The sequence below is a fragment of the Aegilops tauschii genome, chromosome 5, assembly GCF_002575655.3.
Source record: "Aegilops tauschii subsp. strangulata cultivar AL8/78 chromosome 5, Aet v6.0, whole genome shotgun sequence".
Lineage (NCBI taxonomy): Eukaryota > Viridiplantae > Streptophyta > Magnoliopsida > Poales > Poaceae > Aegilops > Aegilops tauschii.
The window spans coordinates 67,658,015-67,681,524 of record NC_053039.3 but is presented as its reverse complement, the minus strand read 5'-3'; the positions used below and the strand labels follow the sequence as shown (position 1 = coordinate 67,681,524).

The window sequence follows — 23,510 nt, the reverse complement described above, 5'->3', positions numbered from 1 at the left end:
CATGCTTAGCCTTCTGTAAGTTCTCCTTGGCCAACTCCAGGTCGAGATTGAGTTGGATCTGCTTCTTCTCAAGATCAGCAAACTTGGTTCCAAGATCACAGGATTTCTACAGCAAACAACAAGACAAGTCAGTCAACAGAAACAAGAATTAGTCATTTCCAAGTGACAAGATGCAAAAATCAGGTAGCTATGGAAAAAAGAGCTCTAAGACTACCGTCGAATCAAACACTCAACAGTAGTCTCGGGGACTAAACCCAGTGGGTGCACTTGGGCGTGCCCCCACTGGTCTGATTTTCCACTCGACATGGTCTGCCCAGTACAAGTGGAAAAGAAAAAAAAGGAAAACACTTGTTCTCAGACCACCGCCGACTGCCCGCAGTCGACCTCGGTCTCGGGGACTACACCCAGTGGGTGCACTTGGCGTGCCCCCACTGGTCCGGGTCCCACTCGGCATGACTTGCCTAGACCGAGTGGAAGAACTACAAGCAAACATTTCACAAAGACCCCCGCTGAATCAAACATTCGACGGCGGTCTCGGGGACTACACCCAGTGGGTGCACTCTGCGTGCCCCCACTGGTTCAAGAATACACTCGACGCGACCCAGTCGACTCAAGGGACAGAGCTACACAACAATAGTTGAAACACCCAGTGGGTGAACGGATGCGAGGTGCAAACTCATGATAGATGCACATTAAAGGTTCCAAAACGCTCATCCACGGACATCTTATGAATAATAAAGCAGTAGTTCTGAAGTAGCACATCCTAACAGAGCAAGGATCAAGCTGAAAGCCGAATCAGAAACGAATTTGCAATCCCACTTACCTGGACGTTGGCTTGAAGGGCGGAGCTAGCATCATAAGAAGCCTTGCTGGTCTCGTACACCACCTTCATTCGGTCCATCATTAGGCCTGATTGGAGTATGGATTCCTTGGCAGCGCCTACCTGGTCCTCCGGGACATGATGGGTGACGAAAAGTGGAGTTGGTGGGATAGATGGGGTAGCGAGAGGAGCTGAAGCCTGGGGTTGCACATTCGGAGCAGCGGGTTGAGCAGTCGACGCCGATGGTCGATTAGTCGACACCGGATCAGCAAAGGAAATAGTAGCTCGAATGGGATCTCCGGATTGCTGAATGACTTGTTCTAGCGCTGAAGTCGAGTGGGACACTTTACTGGTGGGCACCTTCTTGCTCGAAGTCCTACCCCTTCTCCCTGTGCCCTTTTGTGGCACCTCTTCATCGTCGTCTGGAAGCTCAATGACATTCGGCGGCGTTGCAAAACACTCGACCGTGAGATATTCAGTCGACCGCCAAAACAATCGGCAAAGTAAGAACATGCCTATGGAGTTGAACCTGCTCGAGAAGTGGCCGCGTCTGCAGTTTCCTCTTCGTCTTGCCTTTTGTCGATATCCATGGACGTCCCAGAAGTGGGGGCACTGAAAGTTCCAAAATTCACTCGGTCAAGCAAGAGAATGAGTCGACAATAACATAGAAGTTCTTGAGCAAAAACAGAGAGGAGAAACACTTATGCAGAAGCAACAGGGACATCCACCTTGATCTTGGGCAGGGCCTTCCGGGGCTTCGGTAGCGCAACCTTGGGCTGCTTCGCCGCCTTCTCTGACGGCTCAGGAGTAGACGTCCGAGTGCGCTTCGGAGCCTGCGTGCTTGGTGGCGCCGCCTTACCGCGCCCGCCCGCTAGATCGTGCGTCTGTTTGGAACGCCGCTCAGAATGAGGTGGCGAGTCGACCTCCTCGCTGCTGCTTGAATCCTCACTATCTTCGTCACTTTCATCGTCAGATTTCCAGTCGGCACTCTCGCCTCCACTCTCCATTCCCTCCTGAACTTGCTCCCTGTTTGGCATCGAGTACATCTCAGTATAAATCTGCAAGACAGGAGTTAAACAAGCACCAATCAGATTCAAGGACAATTGCAAATCAGAATAAAAAGACACTCGGTAACGAAGGCCAGACCATGTCCGGCTCATTGCCGGCGTCGAATGGCAAAACCCTCCGGGACCCTCTGGGGATATCTTTGTTCCCGGTGATACTCCGCAGCCACTGTGCCACCGTCTCCTCGGCGACCTCCTCCGGGTGGACCCGAGCGGTGTCATCAGTGCCCGAGTACATCCACATCGGATGATCGCGGGCTTGAAGAGGCTAGATGCGTCGACTAAGGAACACTTCCAACAAATCCATTACCAGTCACACCCTCACGAACTAATTGAATGACTCGGTCGACTAATACAGACACCTCGCCTTTCTCTTCTGGGGTCACAGTCAATGAAGTAGGTTGGCGGACTCGCTCCATGGTGAAAGGGGGAAGACCGGTCGACTGACCAGGAGTCGGAACATCACGGCAGTAGAACCAGGTCGACTGCCACCCCCTAACCGACTCAGGAAGGGTCATAGGAGGAAAAGTGCTTCTACCCCTCATCTGAATCCCTAAACCTCCGCACATTTGGATCACATGCATCTTTGCGTCAGTCGGATTTGCCTTCTTCACAGTTTGGGATCGACAGGTAAAGATGTGTTTGAATAAACCCCAGTGCGGGTGGCAGCCCAGAAAGTTTTCACACAAAGAGACGTATGCAGTGAGATATGTGATGGTATTGGGAGAAAAGTGATGAATCTGGGCACCGAAAAAGTTCAAGAAACCCCAAACTGGCCGCGGGCAAATGAGATGGCTAAAGATATAGTCAACAAGTGCGAAGGCTGCCAGTTCTATTCAAACATGTCTCACTATCGTCACTATGCCACCGAAAAAGTTCAAGAAACCCCGGAAAAAATGATGCGGAGGCAGAGTGAAACCGCGGTCGACATGGGTTGCGATGAGGACACGCTCACCCTCCTACGGTTGAGGCTCGGACTCGTTCCCCGCAACCTCCAAGATCCGTGGGCAATCAAGCCTGCGCTGGCCAGGTCCTCCAAGTCTTCTTTCTGGATCGTAGATCGAATCCAGTCCCCCTGGATCCAACCAGGCGGTAAACCGGACCTCGACGACAACCCCCGACTCATCTTCTTGCCCTTCGCCGCCGCCGCCTTCTTCGAGCGTTCCAGAGCCGCCGTCTTGTCCTTCCCCATGGCGGCGGAATGCGCACGGGCCGAGCAGAGACGACGAGAGCAGAGGAGAATGTGGTGGAGGAACAGAGGAGGAAGAAATCGATTGGGGCGCACTGTGCATCGCATCGGCCCAAACGCTATTTATGAGGCCACTTTCGAGTGGCTGACGTGTGGGCCCGAGTAATCTTGTCAAATCCCGCAATAGTCGCTCGCCTGATACGTGGCGAAAAAGGGGGCGCGAGGATCGAGGAGCCCCTGTCTATCCACTCCGATAACTACGGCACGCTCCGTCCCGCGCGCTTCTCCAAAATTTCGTATCCCGTGAGATCCGGGAACCGCAGAGCAACCAATCGCGCCCAGGATTTCGCACCACAACAACACTCGAAGATCATCAGCATAACTCACTCGACGGCTTCTGAATTGATCAAGGCGACTGAAACGAGGTTGAAGCCCCAGCATGATTCGCAGATTACGGTGAAATGCCTCTGAAGCATTGAATAGAGTCGGGATCAACTTCAACTCTTTTTTCACTCGGACCTCAATCCATTCGGGGGCTAATGACGATGACATGTACCTCGTGTAGGGTCATAGGCCTGACCTAGACGCCCTACCCAAGGACACTGCCCTAGAGTCATAGACATTCAAAGTACAACCGAATATGCCGACTGAAACCACCTTGGAATGCAATCCACTCGACCAGCTACCTCAGTCGGTACCCCAATTCCATTCGACCAAGGAGGAGTCACTCGGCCACACAAAGAACCACTTGGAGAACAGAAGGTCTAAAGCCACTCAGGATGGCAACGGTCAGGCGTTCACTCCGTAGTCTTAAAGGTCATGTATAGCTCTTTATAGCTAGCGTTACCAGTAACGCCCTGTCTTAATGTATATTGAACCCTTTGTAACTGAGGGCTAGAGGGGTCCAGCGCACTCTATATAAGCAACCCCTCCTCCGGTACAAGGGTTCGCACCCCTGTAACTCTCACGCATAATCCAGTCGACCAAGCCTTCGGGCACCGAGACGGAGGGCTTTTACTTCCTCGGAGAAGGTCCTGAACTCGTAAATCTTGCGTGCACAACCTCACTGTAGCTAGATTTTGCCTCCTCCTACATACCCCCTATTCTTACTGTCGGACTTACTCCCACGACAGGAATCACCACTTCCTCGCCGGGCCTTTGCCCTTCCGGTTGCCGGGGCAGCTGTAGGCGTCCGCGGCTGGTGGAAAGTCTTGGTCGTCGGACAACGAGGTGCAGCTGTCGCCACAGGCGGAGTCGGAGTGGGATAGGACGATGAGCCCCTTCATCCGACGGACCGTCCTGTCCTGCTCCGGCTTCAGCCTTGCCACCCGAGCCTTCTGCATTGCTGCCTCCTTCGCCTCGCGCTCCGACTGCCCAATAGCTAGCCAGAGCGCCTTGGCATTCTTCCGTCGGAGGCGGAGAGTATCCGTCTCCGCCGTCGTGAGGGAGCGGCGGTACACCCAGGCAAGGAGACGCGCGTCCTCGTCGGCGCCCGGCTCCGTCCCGCGACGGCGGCGCGTGGACTGCTTTGCCGCCTCCCTCTCCCGTGCACGCGGCCTCCCAAATGGTACATACACTTCCTAATTACTCCTACTTTACTACCGTGAAATATTCTCGAGAAGAGCTTGGAGGTTCCCATTCACTCTACCAACATAAATGTTGACACAATCCTGTCGAGCCTTCCGACTTCGCTGACAGCCTTTTCGATCAAATATTTGGGCCTCCTCCTCTCGGTTTGGCAACTTAGAAAAGTGAATTCCAATATATAACATCACAACAAAAAAATTCTCTTGTGATGGGGAGAACATCACCACAATTGGCCGGTGTGCTCTTGTCAAGTCTGTGCTCGCCTCACAAGCAATCTACCACATCAGCCCCACAAAGTGAATTTTGCCTGGCCGCTTAGAGTACGGTGGCTTTGATTTGAATGGAAGGAACCGTCCAAGCTATGGGTGGGCATGAAAAAGCCTTGTGATGACGTGTATCAAGGCCTTTTCTATGCCTCCACCATCATCTCCATTGGAGATGGCGCTCGCACCCCCTTTTTGGAACTCTACTTGGTTGAATGGTAGAAAGCCCATGGAGATAGCACCCCTCATATATGAGTGCTCGAGGAGGAAGAATTGGAAGGTCAAGGAGGCCGTGAGGGGCAATGCTAGGATTTTTATGATAATCATCCCAACGTCGTGTTGTTCTGGCACGTCCGAGAGTTCATCTCCCTTGGCTGGAGCTATGTGATGTACACCACCAAGAGGGCACCGATGACGACATCACTTGAAAGCACACGGATAGTGGCCACTACTCCACAGCCTCTGCATACAAGGCGCAATTCTTGGGTGTAATCCGTACCTCAATGGAGTGCATGGCTTGAAAATTGTGCCCCCCAAAGATCAAATTCTTTGCATGGTTGGTCATCCAAAACAATATTGACAGATAGCTAGGTAAAATACGGTTGGCCAAATTATGGGCTTTGCCCCCTATGTAAAAGGGAGCAAGAATCAACTCTCATTTGACACGTTGAGCGTTTTGGGGTTGGGAAAGGATTAACCACACCTTGTGCACCTTGACACCCCCACTTAGAACTTAAAGCGATCAACCAAAGAGTGATGGATCAACATGTCCGGTGCCAATATTTCAAATAGAAGTGACATGGCGTCTATAATAATGCTTGCAGGTTAGACCATTTGGAATGAAAAAAATGCAAGTGTCTTCCGCCACAAGTCCGCACCTCCGACAATTCTCATTTAGAACATCAAGGAGGCAAAACTTTGGGTCGTCGTGGGGGCTAAACGTTTGGCACAAATAATGCCGGGAGAGTAATGTACTAATTCGGACGCGTGGCGTCGTGCATGTAGCAGAATCTTCTATTTCTTCCTTAGTTAATGGATGAGGCAAAGATTATGCCTTCTTTTAAAAAATAAAACTATTCTCGAGATTTGTATATATAATTCTTCTAGGATTGCCTTTTCTTCAAAACGAAAAGGTAATAAAGTTCACGGTTCAAAATTCAAACCGGGCCTTTTGCCTTTGCACTTTTGTTAGCTCGCACTACCTTTCCCGTTTAGATTTTGCACTTTTGTAACGCGTACGGTGCCAGTGCGGTGCTGATGTGCAATGCTACAATTGTTTTGACTTTGGCTAGGAGAGAATGCACGATTGGAATTAATGAGAGCAACGAGTCAACGGCAGCCATGTACTCCATCTCCTATATAAATCTCCACCTCCCCGACCTCTAAACCCATCCAAATCGATCTCACCTTCATTTCTCGATCTACCCATATCGATCACTCCATCGTCATCTCTGTGCTGCTGCATCATCAACAACAACAACACCAACAACAATGGCTGCCGGTGCAGCGGCGATCAGCTCGGAGCATATGAGCGAGTTCCGGGAGGCCTTCTCCTTCTTTGATAAGGACGGCGACGGCTGCATCACGGCGGATGAGCTGTCCACGGTCATCCGCTCCTTGGGCCAGACCCCGACGCCCGAGGAGCTGCGCGACATGGTGCGCGACGTGGACGCCGACGGCAACGGCACCATCGAGTTCGCCGAGTTCCTGGCGCTCATGTCCCGCAAGGCCGACGCGGACGCGGACGCCAGCGACCCCGAGGAGGAGCTCCGGGAGGCCTTCAGGGTGTTCGACAAGGACCACGACGGCCACATCTCCAAGGCCGAGCTGCGCCACGTCATGGTCAGCCTCGGCGAGAAGCTCACCGACGTGGAGGTGGAGGAGATGATCCAGGAGGCCGACCTCGACGGCGACGGCCTCGTCAACTTCGACGAGTTCGTCAGGATGATGATGCTCTCCGACTCCGACCAGCAGCAGCACTGAGATACATAGTTCGTCCATTTCTCCCATCCCATGGACACCTGACGGCCGGCCTGGTCGCCGTGATTAATTCAGGTTCAGCAGCGACGAGTCAATCCATTTCTTCGGCTGATGCCGGCCGGAATTCTGCCGGAGTTTTCATTTACTCATCATCTATGGATTGGTTACTGATATTCGTGAACTAAATGATGTGATTGATCATAAAAGTCTCTTCGGTGGGATGTATCCCTGCTTTTTGATATAGTATTGTTCAAACATACCACTATGGCATCGGTCTTCGGGTCGATATTCGAACGTTTGAATTTCATCGAACGGACAACATTTCATTCGACTTAAGCATCTCCGCTCCATTTTTGGGCACGAGAAGTTTATCGGTCACGAGTGGCTAAAACGCTCTTCAACAATTGCCCAACCATAAGTTTTTTGTAATAAATAAATAAATAAATCAGGCCCTAAGGGACCATGTTTCAGAAAAAAAAAGACATATAAACTGCCCCAGCGTCTTATATTTAAAAATGGAGGTAGTGCCTATTACCCTTCTTTATTATATTATAAAATACAGATTTTCTTGTTACCGGCACGAAACGATCTGGCAATTGGAGACTCATTTCTTTGGTTGACATTTGTGTCCCAGTCTATTCTAATCATTTTATTTCTCTAAGTCAAGTCACGAGGCTCTGAGCTTGAGCTAGTGTTAGAGTTATGTCGAATATTATGTACAAGGTGGGTTATAGTTGGACTTGTAGTTGTATTGTGTTTAGATAGGATATGGAGTCGTGTCCTAGTAGGACACTTGTATCATAGACCTCTCATATATAGTGGGGATAGACACACGATATAACATATGCCAACATAATAGCACAGACGCGCAAGGGGAAGCCGACGGCGTGTGTCGGCACCTGGGTGGCCGGTGTGCGATATTGTGACGGTGTCATGGGGAGGAACGCCCATAGTCATGCTCCGGGGATGTAGTCATATCGGTGAACCTTGTTAACAAATCTCGGTGCCGTGCTCATGTGGTTGCTTAGTTCTCGGATGATCGACGATGGCCTTGAATTTTTTTTAACAGCTAGATTGTTTGCTCTCAATTGTAGCATATATTGTTTGCTCTTAATTGTGACTAACTTTGTTCTCAATGATTTCTTGTAGCTTAACCTCGCTCAAGGGATGTGCCGGAGTAGAGGGAAGAAATGAGCGAAGAAAAAGAAAGGGAAGACCTTCACTTTGCATCATTGTTGGACCGAGCTTGAGCATGATAAAAAATGAAAGACCCGTTAGACTTTTGAAATTACAGACAAGAAGAGCTCGGTTGGGCAAGATGATGATGCATCAAGTGGGGACGAACAGAAAAAGAGTGGCACTCCCAACTCGGTGACAGCTAAGTCCGAAAGCCCGATGAAAAGAAAAAAAGACTCCCCGCAAAAAAAGAAAAGAAAAAAAAGACAACGACACAAAGGCCGGCGACTATGATATCAAAGAACCACTCGAAGCAATCATCAATGCAAGGAAGATGTATGCCGAAGAGAAGAAACTTCCGTTTGCCCCTTACCCTTCCTTTTTATTTAAAAAAAACAGTTTTTCTTGTCACTGGCACGTAACGATCTGGCGATCGGTGACTCATTTTTTTGGTTGACATTTGTGCCCCAGTCTATTCGAATCATTTTATTTCTCGAAGTCAAGTCAGGAGGATCTGAACTTGAGCTGTGAGATGGTGAATGTGACTAGCTGCTGGTTACATTCCTCTTAGCTGGACTGTCACTCTGTCAGGCCAGCCGCCCAAACACGCCGGTGGTCGGCGGCATGCAGACTGTCACGCGTTGCGGCTGCAAAAGAAATACGCACGCCCAGCCGTCCTTGTTATGTCCAGCGAAGCCATCTGTGAGCTGTGCGATCGGAATCGGTGATCAAGTCCTGCACTGCACGCGTGCGGTGTCACGTTGACATCTCAGGTGCTAAGCTAGTACTGTACTGAACCAAGTTGCAACAAATACAAAACTTGAAATCAAATAAAAGATCTTAAAAGTGACTTAAACTCCACAAAATAAAAATAAACGGCTGACACTTCAGAGAATCCATACGCCAACTTTTAGCAGTTTTGGTTAAGAAATTCAAAATTATGAAAATCATCATCAAGTCAATCATTACCAAGTTAATCATCGCAGACTGTTTGATTGCCGCGGAACGTTTGTCAACCGGTTCCCCCCTTCCATCACATCCCTCGATCGTTTTTCTTGTCCAGCCGGTTTTTTTGTCACAGCACACCATTTGTCCACACATTTCCCGTATGCTAATCATTCACCTTAATTTATTTACCTTGTGGGTCAATTTTAACTTTAATTTTTTTAGAATACGCATAAGCATACGTATCATTGTATTAAGGAAGAAACGGCAAACAAGTCGGATACAACGCTTTCCGGCCATTACAACACTAATCTCGAGGATTAGCAACCACATCCACCACTCACACCCACCACACGTAAATACGATACATGCTCTACCTAGTTCAACCTCATGCCAATGTCGGTGAGGCAAAACACAAAGCAACCAAGCCGCACCACGATGGATGTCGGAGGCCTCTACGACATGACCAAGACTCTAAGACAACACAGGCAAACGTAGCCCCACCCATTGCGCCAAGAGGAAGTCGGCAAGTGGACGGCAGGGCCTGGGTGGACCTAGGGAAGGCGCTATCGAGAGAGCGCCGACGATGGTGTACATTGCGCCCCGGAGGCTCACGCCTAGAGTAGTGGCCGACACCGACTTAAGTCGCGCCACCGGGAATCCTTGAGCAACAGGACGACGCCTTCAAGAAGGGAACGGCACCATGACGCCGCCACTGCCTAGTCAGGACGCCGAACCAAGTCGGTTTCCCTCGAGCACGAGGGAGGAAGACAGATCAGGGCCAAAGCAACGCCTCCGGGGGGGACGACGCCCTCGGGCGTCGCCGTTGTCAGCCTCGAATATCGAACCAGGGATTTCTCCCAACCCAAGATCAAAAAAACCCAAAGTCCACAGGAGCTGCTCAAGCAGGCTAACCACCGCAATGGGAGATGTGGCATCATGTAGTACAATAGCCGCCACTACTGGTCCAACCAGATCTGGAATAGGGCAGCCACAACCCTGCCCGGATCAAGCTTGCACCACGTTCACTGTGCCCGGAGGACGCCACCATCAGATCTGGGCGTCGGGGCCCAAATCCAACCACCTACGCCTACCATGGCCGACTGGGACCGAGCTGAGTCCGTCCGCCACCAACACACAACCAACATGAGCACCTCCAACCACCCTGAGACTCGTTGAAGTGGTAGCACCCCCACCTCTGCCACCAAAGCTGGACACCGGCTCGAAGCTCCGCCGCCGCATTTGACTCGCCGACCAAGATGCGGCCCAGACATGCCACGAGACGAGGCGCTGCTGGCACGGACGCTCCACACCACCCCTTCCACCCTCATCTCGGAGCAGCGACCACCGACACACCTCCAGCCGCGGCCATGGTGGGCCAACCCCGCCACCCCACACATGCTAGCCAGATCGAGTTGCGCGCCCATGAAGCGCCCGACCACCACCATCCTCGGAGCCAGTGGGCTCCTCCGGTGGCGGCTAGGCAAAAAGGAGAGGGAGGGGGAGGTAGGCGGTGGCGCTGAGAGTTTCCTCCATGTCGCCGAGGAGGGCGACGCGGGGGCGAGAAAGTTGCTGATATTTGATAATATTCTGGCAGATGCGAGCACGCGGGGAGTGCGAAATTAGTCACCTTTTTTGAAACGAGCCAAAAGATTTGCCATTTTCATTGATTAAGAAGAAGAGAATTGCCCGGTTAATTAACGGAAACCCGGGCAAAAAACGTTACAACACGCCCACAGAATAGGGCACTCCGACCAACCTGGCACCCACAAGACCACACACACCGTCGAGGAGAGGAAACCGTCGAGGTTGCCTGCAATGTCATCGTCATCACCTCTCCTCGAGCAGGCGACTCCAACTTCGCCACTGATGACCCATCAAGACCCCTCCGAACGAGCGACACGCGAGGACCTCGTCGGCACAGCCACACAATTGGCAAGACGTCGAGGACCGGCAGCTCCGATTGTGTTGATGCGCTTCGCAGGAGAAAGGTGCAAGCCTCGCACCGACCTAGTCCATCGCATCTCCGAAGAGCACCGTCCGCTGAAACCGCCCTCATGGAGTCACCGCTGCCGCAGGGGCCCCGCCACGCGCAGCTCCGACTTCTCTGTCACAGCGAGAACCAAACAAAGGCGCACCCATTGGCGCATTAGACCGCCGACATCAGAAGGACCAGGCGCGACCTAGCTTCGCACGCCACCATCGTCGTCGCCGCAGTCGCAACGCCAACCACTCGCATCACTGGTTGGGCACCATCCAACCGTGATGTCGTGCACGTCCAGCCCACGGAAAGCGCGGAGGGGAACAAGTCTTCAAGATGGCGCCCCAAGGAGGGAAGCGACGCTGAAATGACGCCGTCGCCCGACACTACCACATGGCCATAGGCTTTCACTCGAAGACGAACCTTGGAGGTGGACAAGGCCAGAGAGCTCCTCGACGACCCTTCAGGAAGGAAAAATGACGCCCACGGGCGCCGCGTCGTCGGTGCCAGCAAAAGCTACGCTGGCTATCACCCGGAGCAACTGGCCTCCACACCCCCACACAACCAGCCACGTCAGGGACAACCTGCAGCTGATCCGCACACCCGCTGGCCCGCACACCTCCGGTGCCATGGCGGCGCCACCACCACGCAGGATCCATCCACCTTGTCACCGGCAGGCGCCGACGAGTCAGACCCGACCAAGACGACCAGATCCGGCGACCCCCCAGCTGCAACACCGTCGCAGTAGCCACCAAAGGCCGGCGAGCAGCAGGCCCGCTAGCGAAGGAGCCACCAAAACGCCGGAAGGGGGGTGGGGCGCCACCCCTCCCCGACTCGCCGGCAAGAGCACCGGGCCGCAGCCCAGGAGCCCGATGGCACCGTCACCGCGGCCGCCACGCGCCGGAGACGCAACCTTGGAGAACCCAGGCACCGAAGCCGCTGTGGCACCCCACAGAAGAGGGCCGAGCCTCCCTCCACCCGTCAATTTACCAGCCACGGATAAAGGGGAAAGCCCCGCCGCCGCCGTCCGCCGCGTGGACTTAGTCCGGCAACCTCATCCGGCGACGGCGAGGGGAGGTAGGCGATGAGGGAGGCCCGACGGTGGCTCGATCTAGGGCTCCGCCCGTGTCGCCCCTGGAGGCGACGCGGGGACGGGTCGGGTGGGAAGAAATCAGCAGATAATTAGTCACCTTTGATTTACCATGGGTAGATAAATCACGAGCTAAAATACTAGAATATTTATAGGGCAGTACTCTGTGCCGGCGCACCGGCGGAACATTTCGGCCGGTCAAACCAGAGCCGCTCGATCTGGACGCGCGCATATGTCATATCTGCCCCGCATCTCCTATCGTCATCCTCCCCCACGGGAAAAAAGGAGAAAAAAAAGCAAGCGCCGCCGCCGCTCGCGGGATCCCGCACGCTGGCCCGCGCTGCTCTTGCTCGGACCACCGCTGCCCCTGCTCTGTTGGGGAACGTAGCAGAAATTCAAAATTTTCCTACGTGTCACCAAGATCAATCTAGGAGATGCTAGCAACGAGAGGGGAGGAGTGCATCTACATACCCTTGTAGATCGCGAGCGGAAGCGTTCAAGAGAACGGGGTTGATGGAGTCGTACTCGTCGTGATCCAAATCATCGATGATCCTAGCGCCGAACGGACGGCACCTCCGCGTTCAACACACGTACGGAGCGGGGACGTCTCCTCCTTGATCCAGCAAGGGGGGAGACGTTGATGGAGATCCAGCAGCACGACGGCGTGGTGGTGGAAGTAGCGGGATCCCGGCAGGGCTTCGCCAAGCGCAAGCGGGGAGGAAGAGGTGTCACGGGAGGGAGGGAGGCGCCAGGGCTTGGGGTGCTGCTCCCATGCGCCTCCCCACTATATATAGGGATGGAGGGGGCTGGTTTCTTGCCCTCCAAGTCCATTGGGGCGTTGGCAAAGGTGGGGGAAAGAAATTCCATCATTTCCCTTCCCCACCGATTGTTATCCCCCTTTTTTAGGGATCTTGATCTTATCCCATCGGGATATGATCTTATTCCTTCTAAGGTGGGATCTTGGTGCGCCTTGACCAGGGGTGTGGGGCCTTGCTCCCACTACCCACGTTCATGTGGGCCCCCCATGCAGGTGGGCCCCACTTCGGAACCTTCTAGAACCTTCCCGGTACAATACCGAAAAATACCGAACATTTTCCGGTGGCCAAAATAGGACTTCCCATATATAAATCTTTACCTCCGGGCCATTCCGGAACTCCTCGTGACGTCCGGGATCTCATCCGGGACTCCGAACGACTTTCGGATTTCCGCATACTAATATCTCTACAACCCTAGCGTCACCGAACCTTAAGTGTGTAGACCCTACGGGTTCGGGAGACATGCAGACATGACCGAGACGACTCTCCGGTCAATAACCAACAGCGGGATATGGATACCCATGTTGGCTCCCACATGTTCCACGATGATCTCATCGGATGAACCACGATGTCGAGGATTCAATCAATCCCGTATACAATTCCCTTTGTCAATCGGTACGTTACTTGCCCGAGATTCGATCGTCGGTATCCCAATACCTTGTTCAATATCGTTACCGGCAAGTCACTTTACTCGTACCGTAATGCATGATCCCGTGGCTAACTCCTTAGTCACATTGAGCTCATTATGATGATGCATTACCGAGTGGGCCCAGAGATACCTCTCCGTCATACGGAGTGACAAATCCCAGTATCGATTCGTGCCAACCCAACAGACACTTTCGGAGATACCTGTAGTGCACCTTTATAGCCACCCAGTTACGTTGTGACGTTTGGTACACCCAAAGCATTCCTACGGTATCCGGGAGTTGCACAATCTCATGGTCTAAGGAAATGATACTTGACATTAGAAAAGCTCTAGCAAACGAACTACACGATCTTGTGCTATGCTTAGGATTGGGTCTTGTCCATCACATCATTCTCCTAATGATGTGATCCCGTTATCAATGACATCCAATGTCCATGGTCAGGAAACCATAACCATCTATTGATCAACGAGCTAGTCAACTAGAGGCTTACTAGGGACATGTTGTGGTCTATGTATTCACACATGTATTACGGTTTCCAGTTAATACAATTATAGCATGAACAACAGACAATTATCATGAATAAGGAAATACAATAATAACCATTTTATTATTGCCTCTAGGGCATATTTCCAACATGCTCATCACCGGCGCTCGCAGCCTCACCGCTGCCGGCGAACCAAAACACCACCCGCCTTCATCGCCGATACCGAAGCGAAAAATGCCGGTTCCAGCAAAATCAAAAGACGGTGGTAGCAAAAATTTAGGATGGTTCCAGCAAAAACAAGGGTGGTAGCAAAAATTCCTGATGCTTCCAGGAAGACTCTGGTAGTAGCAAAAACTCCGGTGGTAGCAAAATGGCATCTCCGGTAATAGCAAATATCCGAGACGATTGTAGCAAAAAAAAGCCATTGCCGCCGTTGAGCAACACCGCCGTGGGTGGATGTAGCAAAAAATGTCTTCAGTTCCAGCAAAATCAAAATATGGTTGTAGCAAAAAAGACAGGAAAAAACAGAAGATGGATGTAGCAAAAATCGACAAAACACCGGTAGTAACAAAAAATCGAAACGGTTGTAGCAAAATGGTTCATCGGTTGCAGCAAAAATCACCTGGTAGCAAATTTTGGGCGGGTAGGTGGTAGCAAAAATATGGGCCAGTTACAGCAAAAACAAAACATGGTCGTAGCTTTTTACCACGCCGGTAGAAGCTTTCAGCCCCGGCAGTTGCAACATTGAGGAGTCACCGGCATGGTCGCCCAGATGAGCTTCTAGCTCCACCAGTTGCAGAACCTTGCAACTCCCAGCACGCGTGACAACGGTCGCAGCATGCGTCACCCCGCCATGCTGCCCAGCCGCAGTCGTAGAGGAGGTGAAGAAGCACCCCTAGCTCCACAGCAGCACCTCGCTCGTGTTCTTCCACTCGCCCTCACAAATTTAATGGCTGTTTTGGGGGGAGGTGGGAGAGGGAGAGGGCTTCTCTCATCGTATTACAAATCACATGGGGATGAAGGGTAGGGGATGGGTACACGGCCATGTCCGGTTCCTAGTAGCAGTGGAGGCCGGTGGTCAAGAGGAGGAGAGATCCATGGAGGAAAAGAAGAAACAGAGAGGGAATGAGGGGAGGAAAATGACGGGAGGGAGGAAGAGGATAAGGAAGGAGAAAAATACAAAAGGGGAAGGGACAGGCGTGGGCCCGACAAAGAAAACATGCCGATGCAGGGAGGTAGCACATGCCAGCAAGGACCCGCGTGGCGACGCATCGTGCGACCGGCGCAAACTCGGCCGCGCACTGTTGCCAAACGTTTACCATATTTATATCATGTTGCATTGCACGGGCACTGTCCTAGTAAACAAAAACATGAGGTGGGGTTCAAATACTAAACAGCGTAGTTTAGAAAAATGAATGGCTTACATTTCCACATGACACGTGAATGTTGGAATTGAATTTAAATTCAAGTGCTGTATAACTTGATTTGGAATCCTATCAAATGAATCAAATTCAATTCTTGGGAGCCAAACGAGGCGTAAAAAGACATCAATCTTTCAGCCCCAAGAATAATTCGGGCAGAGCTGCACTGGATGCATTCAGTCACACCAGAGCATTTGGGCCTCACGCTCGAGGCCTGGGGCCTGTATCCGCCACTGCTCGACCGGGATTACAGAGGTTAGAGTTCTTTTGGATTGGTTTGAATTGCTTACCACATATGTCATGTGGTACAGAGGTTAGAGTTCGATAAGTACCGTGGTTTGAGTAATTCTAAAAAAAGAAAGTAAAATGGTTTGAGTTGGATAATCACTGGTGAAAATTATTTAATTATATGCACCGCTGGCGCCGACGGAACAGAATCACCACGTTCAGTTAGTTTTTTCTTTTCTTTAGTTAGTTATTTAATCTCTAGCTTTTCCAATAACAGTTGTAAATAATCAATCAAGAATTCAAGATCCATTCATCCACACATGCATGGCTAGCTTAGCTAACTTAATCCCCGGGCGGATTAGAGAGGTGTCCGTCCGTCCACCGAAGAAATGGACGACGGACGGACGGACTATATTTCCTAGTCTCGGACAAACTCTCAATGCTGCTGCTGCTGCTGCTGGTCGGCGTCGGAGAGCATCATCATCCTGACGAACTCGTCGAAGTTGACGAGGCCGTCGCCGTCGAGGTCGGCCTCCTGGATCATCCCGTCGACCTCCTCGTCGGTGAGCTTCTCGCCGAGGCTGATCATGACGTGGCGCAGCTCGGCCTTGGAGATGTGGCCGTCGTGGTCCTTGTCGAACACCCTGAAGGCTTCCCGGAGCTCCTCCTCGGGGTCGGCGGCGTCCGCGTCGGCGTCGGCCTTGCGGGACATGAGCGCCAGGAACTCGGCGAACTCGATGGTGCCGTTGCCGTCGGCGTCCACGTCGCGCACCATGTCGCGCAGCTCCTCGGGCGTCGGGGACTGGCCCAGGGAGCGGATGACCGTGGACAGCTCCTCCGCCGTGATGCAGCCGTCGCCGTCCTTGTCGAAGAAGGCGAAGGCCTCCCGGAACTCGCTCATCTGCTCCGAGCTGATCGCTGCTGCGGCACCGGCGCCGGCCATCCTGCTACCTCTTTTCGATGCGGGCACAGAGATGACGATGGAGTGATCGATGTGGGTGGGTAGTAGGAGGAATGAAGGCGAGATTAAGTTGGATGGGTTCAGAGGATTGTGAGGTGGGGGATTTATATAGGAGGCGGATGGGAAGCAGAGGCACGAACGGTCATGTCGGAGATCTGAACGCGGGAGGAGAAGCTGTGTGGCTGCCGTTGACTCGTCTGTCACACACGCGCACGCATTAATTCCAGTAATCCCGTCTTCAATCCTAGGCCAAGCCAAGTCAAAGGAGATCGGTCGATGCAGATCAGCGCCCCACCGCACGCACGCACGCGTTCCCAAAGTGCAAAAATCTAAACAGTTTTAAAAAGGAGGAAGATGCATTCTTCTAAAAGTGCAAAATATATCTGCACGTACGGGAAACGGAACAAAGCGCAAAGGCGAAACGAAATGTTTGCAATTTGAATCGAATACTCCTCCTTCGCGGACCAACTTTGGACATTTTCTATACGGTCGCTTTGCTAAGACGTGATCTAATATGATGGAGTAGTAAACTGGTGGCGGCACGGGGCGCACCGCCCGTGACGTGGTTTTGTTAATCTCGAGGACGCGTCCGTCCAGCAGCGCCATGGGCGGCCCGGGCGTAGCTGTGAACAGCTGGAGAGGTCGGGGCTGCGGGCGACACACGGCTCGGTCGGTGCGGTGTCCGCTTCCGCCCACGCAAACGCGGATTCGCATCCTCTGCACTGTCGTCCTGCACTTCTGGCCCAAACCAGTGTTCCTACTAACAATAATAGATTCATATAATTTGGCAAGTGTACGTACGTGTGCAAATGCGCACCATAATTCCCAGAGATTTCAGAATGTCTGGTCTGGTTATACGACCAGCTCGAAGTTCACATGCATATTGTATCGGTACAGTGGCACAGAGAATATTGTTCTGAGGCCTGTCTGGGGGAACACCGGAATAGAATTGTAGTGCTGCGTGTTTCTCTCGACGGCGACACTTTTGCTACGTGACACGTAAAATGTTTGAACCGGCAGTGACAAGACGGAGATGCGAAGATTAGTATGTGTACGCGCTTACGCGGTGTCGATGAATCGCAAACCACGAGTTCTGGTCACGAGTGGTCAAACCATTGCTTCCACTTTTACTACTACTCCCTGAGCGAATATCCCTGCTGAGGCCTTTTATCATCGGGAGGTAGTAGTAAATGTATCACCCAAGAGGAGGAACAATGCAAACCTTGAGACTGAAACAATCTCCCCTGACGCCTTTGATCTTCAGTTTAGCTTTTTACCGGAAAAATGTTCTGAGCGAACGTTCGGCGAGAGGGCTTGCAGCGCGACCATGCTGCATGTCGTTCGCTCGGCGTTGGCAGGCTCATGCGTACGGTCATGATGCAAGCGGGAGAGAAGAGTGAATGGGGCTCAAGCAGCGAGCCAGCATCGCGCACAACGCCGTCGCACTATACACATGCCATTGTTGTCACCGGCTTTTGCGTCACTTTATAAATAAAGCAATCAACATGTCCATGCAACGAGTACTACATCATTAAGATAGAAAAATCTACTCAAGCATCAGTACACGTACCCCCAAAAAAAGTATAAAAGAAAATAGAAAAAGGATCACCAATTGGCCACATCATCAGGGAGCTCGCATAGAAGAGAGGCGCCAAGCGATGACATGTAGCGCATCCAACATCTGCTCCAGCCGTTCGCGGTCCCGCTGCCTAGCCATTGGGTGCTAGTGTTACAAGAACGCAAGAAATTTGAAGGAGTCAGTGGCCCGTCTAAAAAAGACCCACACCATCTCAACGCACGAAGTCCAAAACTTTAGGGTATCTTCAACGCATGAAAATGGCCATGGTATCCATCCGCGGACTGTTTCGGACCAGTCCGCGGACATGGATGTGAGAGCCGGACATCCAACCGCATCCCTCGAACGTTTGCTCGGGCTCGGCCATGCATAACGCCCGATCAACGTCAATGTTCATAGTTTGCTCATAGTTTTTGAACATATGTTCCTCGTAATCCGCTTCCTCTTGGTTGCCGCCTTTTCCGCCATATTCTGTTGCTCCTTCAAGCACTTCAACAACTTAAGACGGATGGCTTGCACAATCATCCTTGCGTCTTCATCCAAATTCTCCATCGTCAAGGTCAACATTTTTGAATTCTCTGAAGTGGTCGCGATCTCAACCTTCTTCTCTTCCAGCATAGTCTTCTTCTCTTCGAGCTGTAGCTTCTTCTCGGTCGATGCCATCAACATGTTAAACCTCTCGGCCTTTTCTCCCTCGACGTCGGAGCGTTTGATACATGCATCATCCTTCTTTGCCAAGATGTATTCGAATCTCTCCGCCATCTTGGTCGCTACCCTTTCTCTCTTCTCCTCCTCCTCTCATTTCTTTCCCCAAAACCCTTTTCTAACCTTCTCGAGGTTCTTTTGTTGGTCCAGTTGGATCACCCTCTTCTCCCTCTGTGTTGATGCCGACGGTCTTGACGGTGTTGATAATGAATAAATCCCACTTGGGTTGCCTACTCTACTTCAACCAACAATGCATGAGGACGAATTTCATCTTCTTAACCTTCAAGAACACGTTATACACACAGGAAGGCTACAAAGAAAAACATTATCAAATTGCATATCTGGCCAAATGACCAACACATAGAGCATATCCGGATGAGAATCACTGGTGCGCGTGGGTCCTAAACAAACGGGTTTTTACCCCTTTCCGCGACGGCATTTGGAACCGTCGCCAAGTGAGTGTGTGCGATAGGGTCTCCTTCCCACACGACCTAGAAATCGTCGGGGATAGGCCCTCCTGGGACCCAGGCTGGGGTCGTGTGCGATCGGGCGAGGCATCGAAACCCAATCATTTCCGTAGTTATGTACATCCCACACGGTAATCCGAGAAAATCATTTCCGTAGGTATGTACATCCCACACGGTAATTCGAGAAAATCATTTCCGTAGGTATGTACATCCCACACGGTGAATCCCAGAAAAACATTTCCGTTCGTATGTACATCACACACAGTCAATCCAAGGAATACGTTTCCATTCTTATGTACATCCCACACAGTCAATCCAGTGAAAACATTTCCGTTCGGATGTACATCCCACATGGTTTTATGTATACGCTCGTGTATGAAAGGTGTAACTATCACACACGCTCTGCCTTGGTTAACTGATTGCTTCATTAACTACATCACACACGATTTGATGTAGAAAACTGTGTGGCATCGGGCTATCCATCGCAAGCGCTTTTACTGCTAGAACCGTTTGCAAAGGTCCATGACCGTCTGTTCTATTTTTATTTTTGCCTGTAATTTATTATTCTAATTGGAAATTTTGAAATACGAAATGTGCAATTCAAATTCCCAGCATAATGGTTCAACAACGGATCCATAAATAAAATTGCCAGTACAATATGTTCAGTAATTACAGGATCAGGTAGCAATTAACTATGATGAACCGCAGTATTTAAAGGCGGTAAAGGTGAAGAGACAAATGTAAATCATTTTGACTGCCGACGGTGTTGAAGAAGCGGAATGCCCATAATGTGCTTTCCTGCATGCCATAGGCACGAACCACTTTTGTCCAACCCCTTGTGACGATCGCCCGCCCATCCTTCACCGCCTTCAGGAAGACTTCTAGAGCATTATCATGGTTGCATGAATTATATACTTTAACCTTAGTTGCCTCCACTCCGGTCATGTAGTTTGCAAGGAAATCATCAGTAAATAGCTTCGGAAACCACTGAAAAGAGAAAAATATCAGATACTGAGATCTAATAGAGTAACTTGTTGTGGGCAGGGGGAAAAGGCAACACATTACTTACCATCCTAAAGTTCACTGTTGTCTTCGACAAAGTGTAAATAAAGAGCTTAATTTCAATCACCCGTTTCTTTCGTCTAACAATCTTTCCTAGTTTCCTCACTTGAAGCTTGTTCATGAATATCTCATTGCCCCATACGCAAAAGGGATCGAAGCGTGGATCAGTACCCCTCATATATGTACCTACAAGCAATCAGTAAATGTTAGAAGCTAAACTGAGATTGCACAAATTATGTAAAATACAACTACCTATGTTCCTAAGTACAAGTATTTTTTTTGAGATTTCAATATGAACTACATACGGATGTATATAGAATTATAGATATAGTTTAGATTAGAATCTAGATTCACTCATTTTCCTCCTTATGTAATCTATATTGGAATCTCTAAAAATACTTATATTTAAAAATAGATGGTGTATAAGACATGGGATGCAGCTAACCTCGACGGCAAACAACAGCATCGCCCATTGTAGCCCTGTGTAAGTACATGGAAAGCCAATGTTAACTACAACAGGGTTAACATCCACAGAAAATAGCTAATGGTAATAAAACGGTAGCATCTGTAGTGATATCTTCATTTCGAAAGAGTAGCATGGTAGCAAAGGGACGGATTAAAAAATGGATACAACTGTTAATTGCAACAGGCTTAACAACATCCTAATTCATGTTTCGTAAGTTTGTAGCCATTGAAATACAACTCTTTAAAAATGGACACAACTGTTAATTGCAACAGGCTTAATGGTCATTGAAACCGGTACTGATAAAAATGCAATTGGCAGAGTTAAACATCACAGGGCAGGTGCTGCCAGAGCAGATAATGACCCAGTTGTCTATAAAAAGGTAGGGAAAATAGCTCAAACGTGTTAGGCATGTTTACTACAACATGCTTAATACATCGACAGTACAAAACATAGCCATTAATTGCAACTGGTATTGGTAAGATTGAACTGGTGGGTACATACTTGGTAAGTCCTGAGAGGTAGTTGCTGGGGCACTTCATCTTGGCCAGAGCCCGCCCAAAGTCAGTGGCGGCGGAGGCGAGCTGTTCCTCCGGGTCGAAGCGTGGATCAGTGCCACTGACATGTGTACCTACAGGCAACCAGTAAAGGGTAGAAGTTAAACTGCAATTGCACAAATGATGTGAAATACTGTAAGACATGGGATGCAGCTAACCTTGACGACAAACAACAACATCGGCCGTTATGATCCTGCGTAAGTACATGGACAAGCATGTTAAGTACAACAGGGTTAGCATCCACCAAAAAAAGCAAATGGGGTAGCATCTCTAGTATATCTTCATTGCGGAGAGTAGCATGGTAGCAAATGGACAGATTAAAAAAATGGATACAACTGTTAATTGCAACAGGCTTAACAACATCCTAAGTCATGTTTTGTAAGTTTGTAGCCATTGAAATGCAACTATTTAAAAATGGATTCAACTGTTAATTGCAACAGGCTTAATAGACATTGAAACCGGTACTGATAAAAATGCAATTGGTATAGTTAAACATCACAAGGCAGGTGCTGCCAGAGTAGAGAATGGCCCAGATGTCTATGAAAAGGTAGGGAAAGTAGCAAAAACATGTTAGGCATGTTTACTAGAACATGCTTAATACATCGACCGTACAGAACATAGCCATTAATTGCAACTGGTATTGGTAAGATTGAACTGCTGAGTATATACTTGGTAAGTCCTGAGAGGTAGTTGCTGGGGCATTTCATCTTGGCCAGAGCTCGCCCAAAGTCAGCGACGGCGGAGGCGAGCTGTTCCTCCGGATCGAAGCTTGGATCAGTGCCACTGACATGTGTACCTACAGGCAACCAGTAAATGGGTAGAAGTTAAATTGCAATTGCACAAATTATGTGAAATACTGTAAGACATGGGATGCAGCTCACCTCGACGGCAAAACAAAAGCATCAGCAGTTATGACCCTGCGTAAGTACATGGATAGGCATGTTAAGTGCAACAGGGTTAGCATCCACTAAAAATAGCAAATGGGCAGCATCTCTAGTGATATCCCGAGTCATGTATTGTAAGTTTGTTGCTGGTATTGGTGAAATTGAGCTGGACACAATAATATTTGAACATCACACAGTGTGTAGTATTGAAATAAACAAGGCACGAACATGCTTAATACATCAACCGGACAAATCATAGCCGTTGCAAGTGGTATTGGTAAGATTTAGCTGGTCAGATCTTACCTGTTAAGTCCTGGGGGGTAGTCGCTAGGGGACTTCATCTGGGCCAGAGCCTGCACCATGTCGGTAGCGACGGCGGAGGTGAGGTGTTCCTCCGGGTCAACACGCACAGCGGCCATCGCGCCATGGACTTCCATCAGCTCCTGGCGGGGGGGGGGGGATTTGGAGGCATGAGGATGTTTCGCAGGCGCCATTTAAGCAATCAGGCCGGGGACGTGATAGAGATCGGTGGGTTACCTGACTGTATCCGAGCAGAACATAGATGTGGTTGAAGCTGTGGTTGCGGCGGCGGCGGTTTGAGATGCCGGTAGGGGGAGGCGCGAGGGAGGGGGGATACTGAGGGGAAGGGGATGTGGTTGGAGGAATAAATTCTAAAATCGCGCGCCTAATGAAAATTACGGTGCGAAGTTTGAAACTTGGGCGGGGGAACACACAACGCAGACGAAGCGCATAAAATACTCGTGTGCGAGAAAAATGAAAGTTGGCAGATCCCGTCTCCAAAAAAATGTACACGTGTACTTGATTTTTTGGGTCAATGGTACGCCCGGTTTATTAGGAAATATCGCACAGGGAACTGCTTATGGGTCATTAACGCAAAAAACACAGACGGGTACGGCATAGAAACTGTGTGTTTCATGATCTTCTAATGATTAACGCAAAAAAAACACACACGGGCACACATGTTAATCAACGCTCAAAGCCCTCAAAGGATGCTCTTACCGACATTGTACGTTAATACTACAAACTTAAAGTACTACTGGTAATTTGCTCTAATACTACAAATTTAAACTACTTCTCACATGCTGCCATCACGGCATGCTGGCCAGACGCCGGCGTTCTCCTTC

The 23,510-nt window shown here is 50.3% G+C and overlaps 1 protein-coding gene and 1 pseudogene across 1 annotated transcript; one reads left to right on the top strand and one right to left on the bottom strand.

Moving 5' to 3' along the window:
* The first annotated feature begins 6,201 nt into the window (after positions 1 to 6,201).
* LOC109781810 (uncharacterized) lies at positions 6,202 to 7,142 on the top strand (annotated as a pseudogene).
* Positions 7,143 to 15,953: 8,811 nt separating this feature from the next.
* On the bottom strand, positions 15,954 to 16,807 carry LOC109781813 (uncharacterized). Its single transcript, XM_040388914.3, has one exon. The coding sequence runs from the start codon at positions 16,631 to 16,633 to the stop codon at positions 16,127 to 16,129; it is 507 nt and encodes a 168-aa protein (XP_040244848.1). The 5' UTR covers positions 16,634 to 16,807; the 3' UTR covers positions 15,954 to 16,126.
* Between the last annotated feature and the right edge of the window lie 6,703 nt (positions 16,808 to 23,510).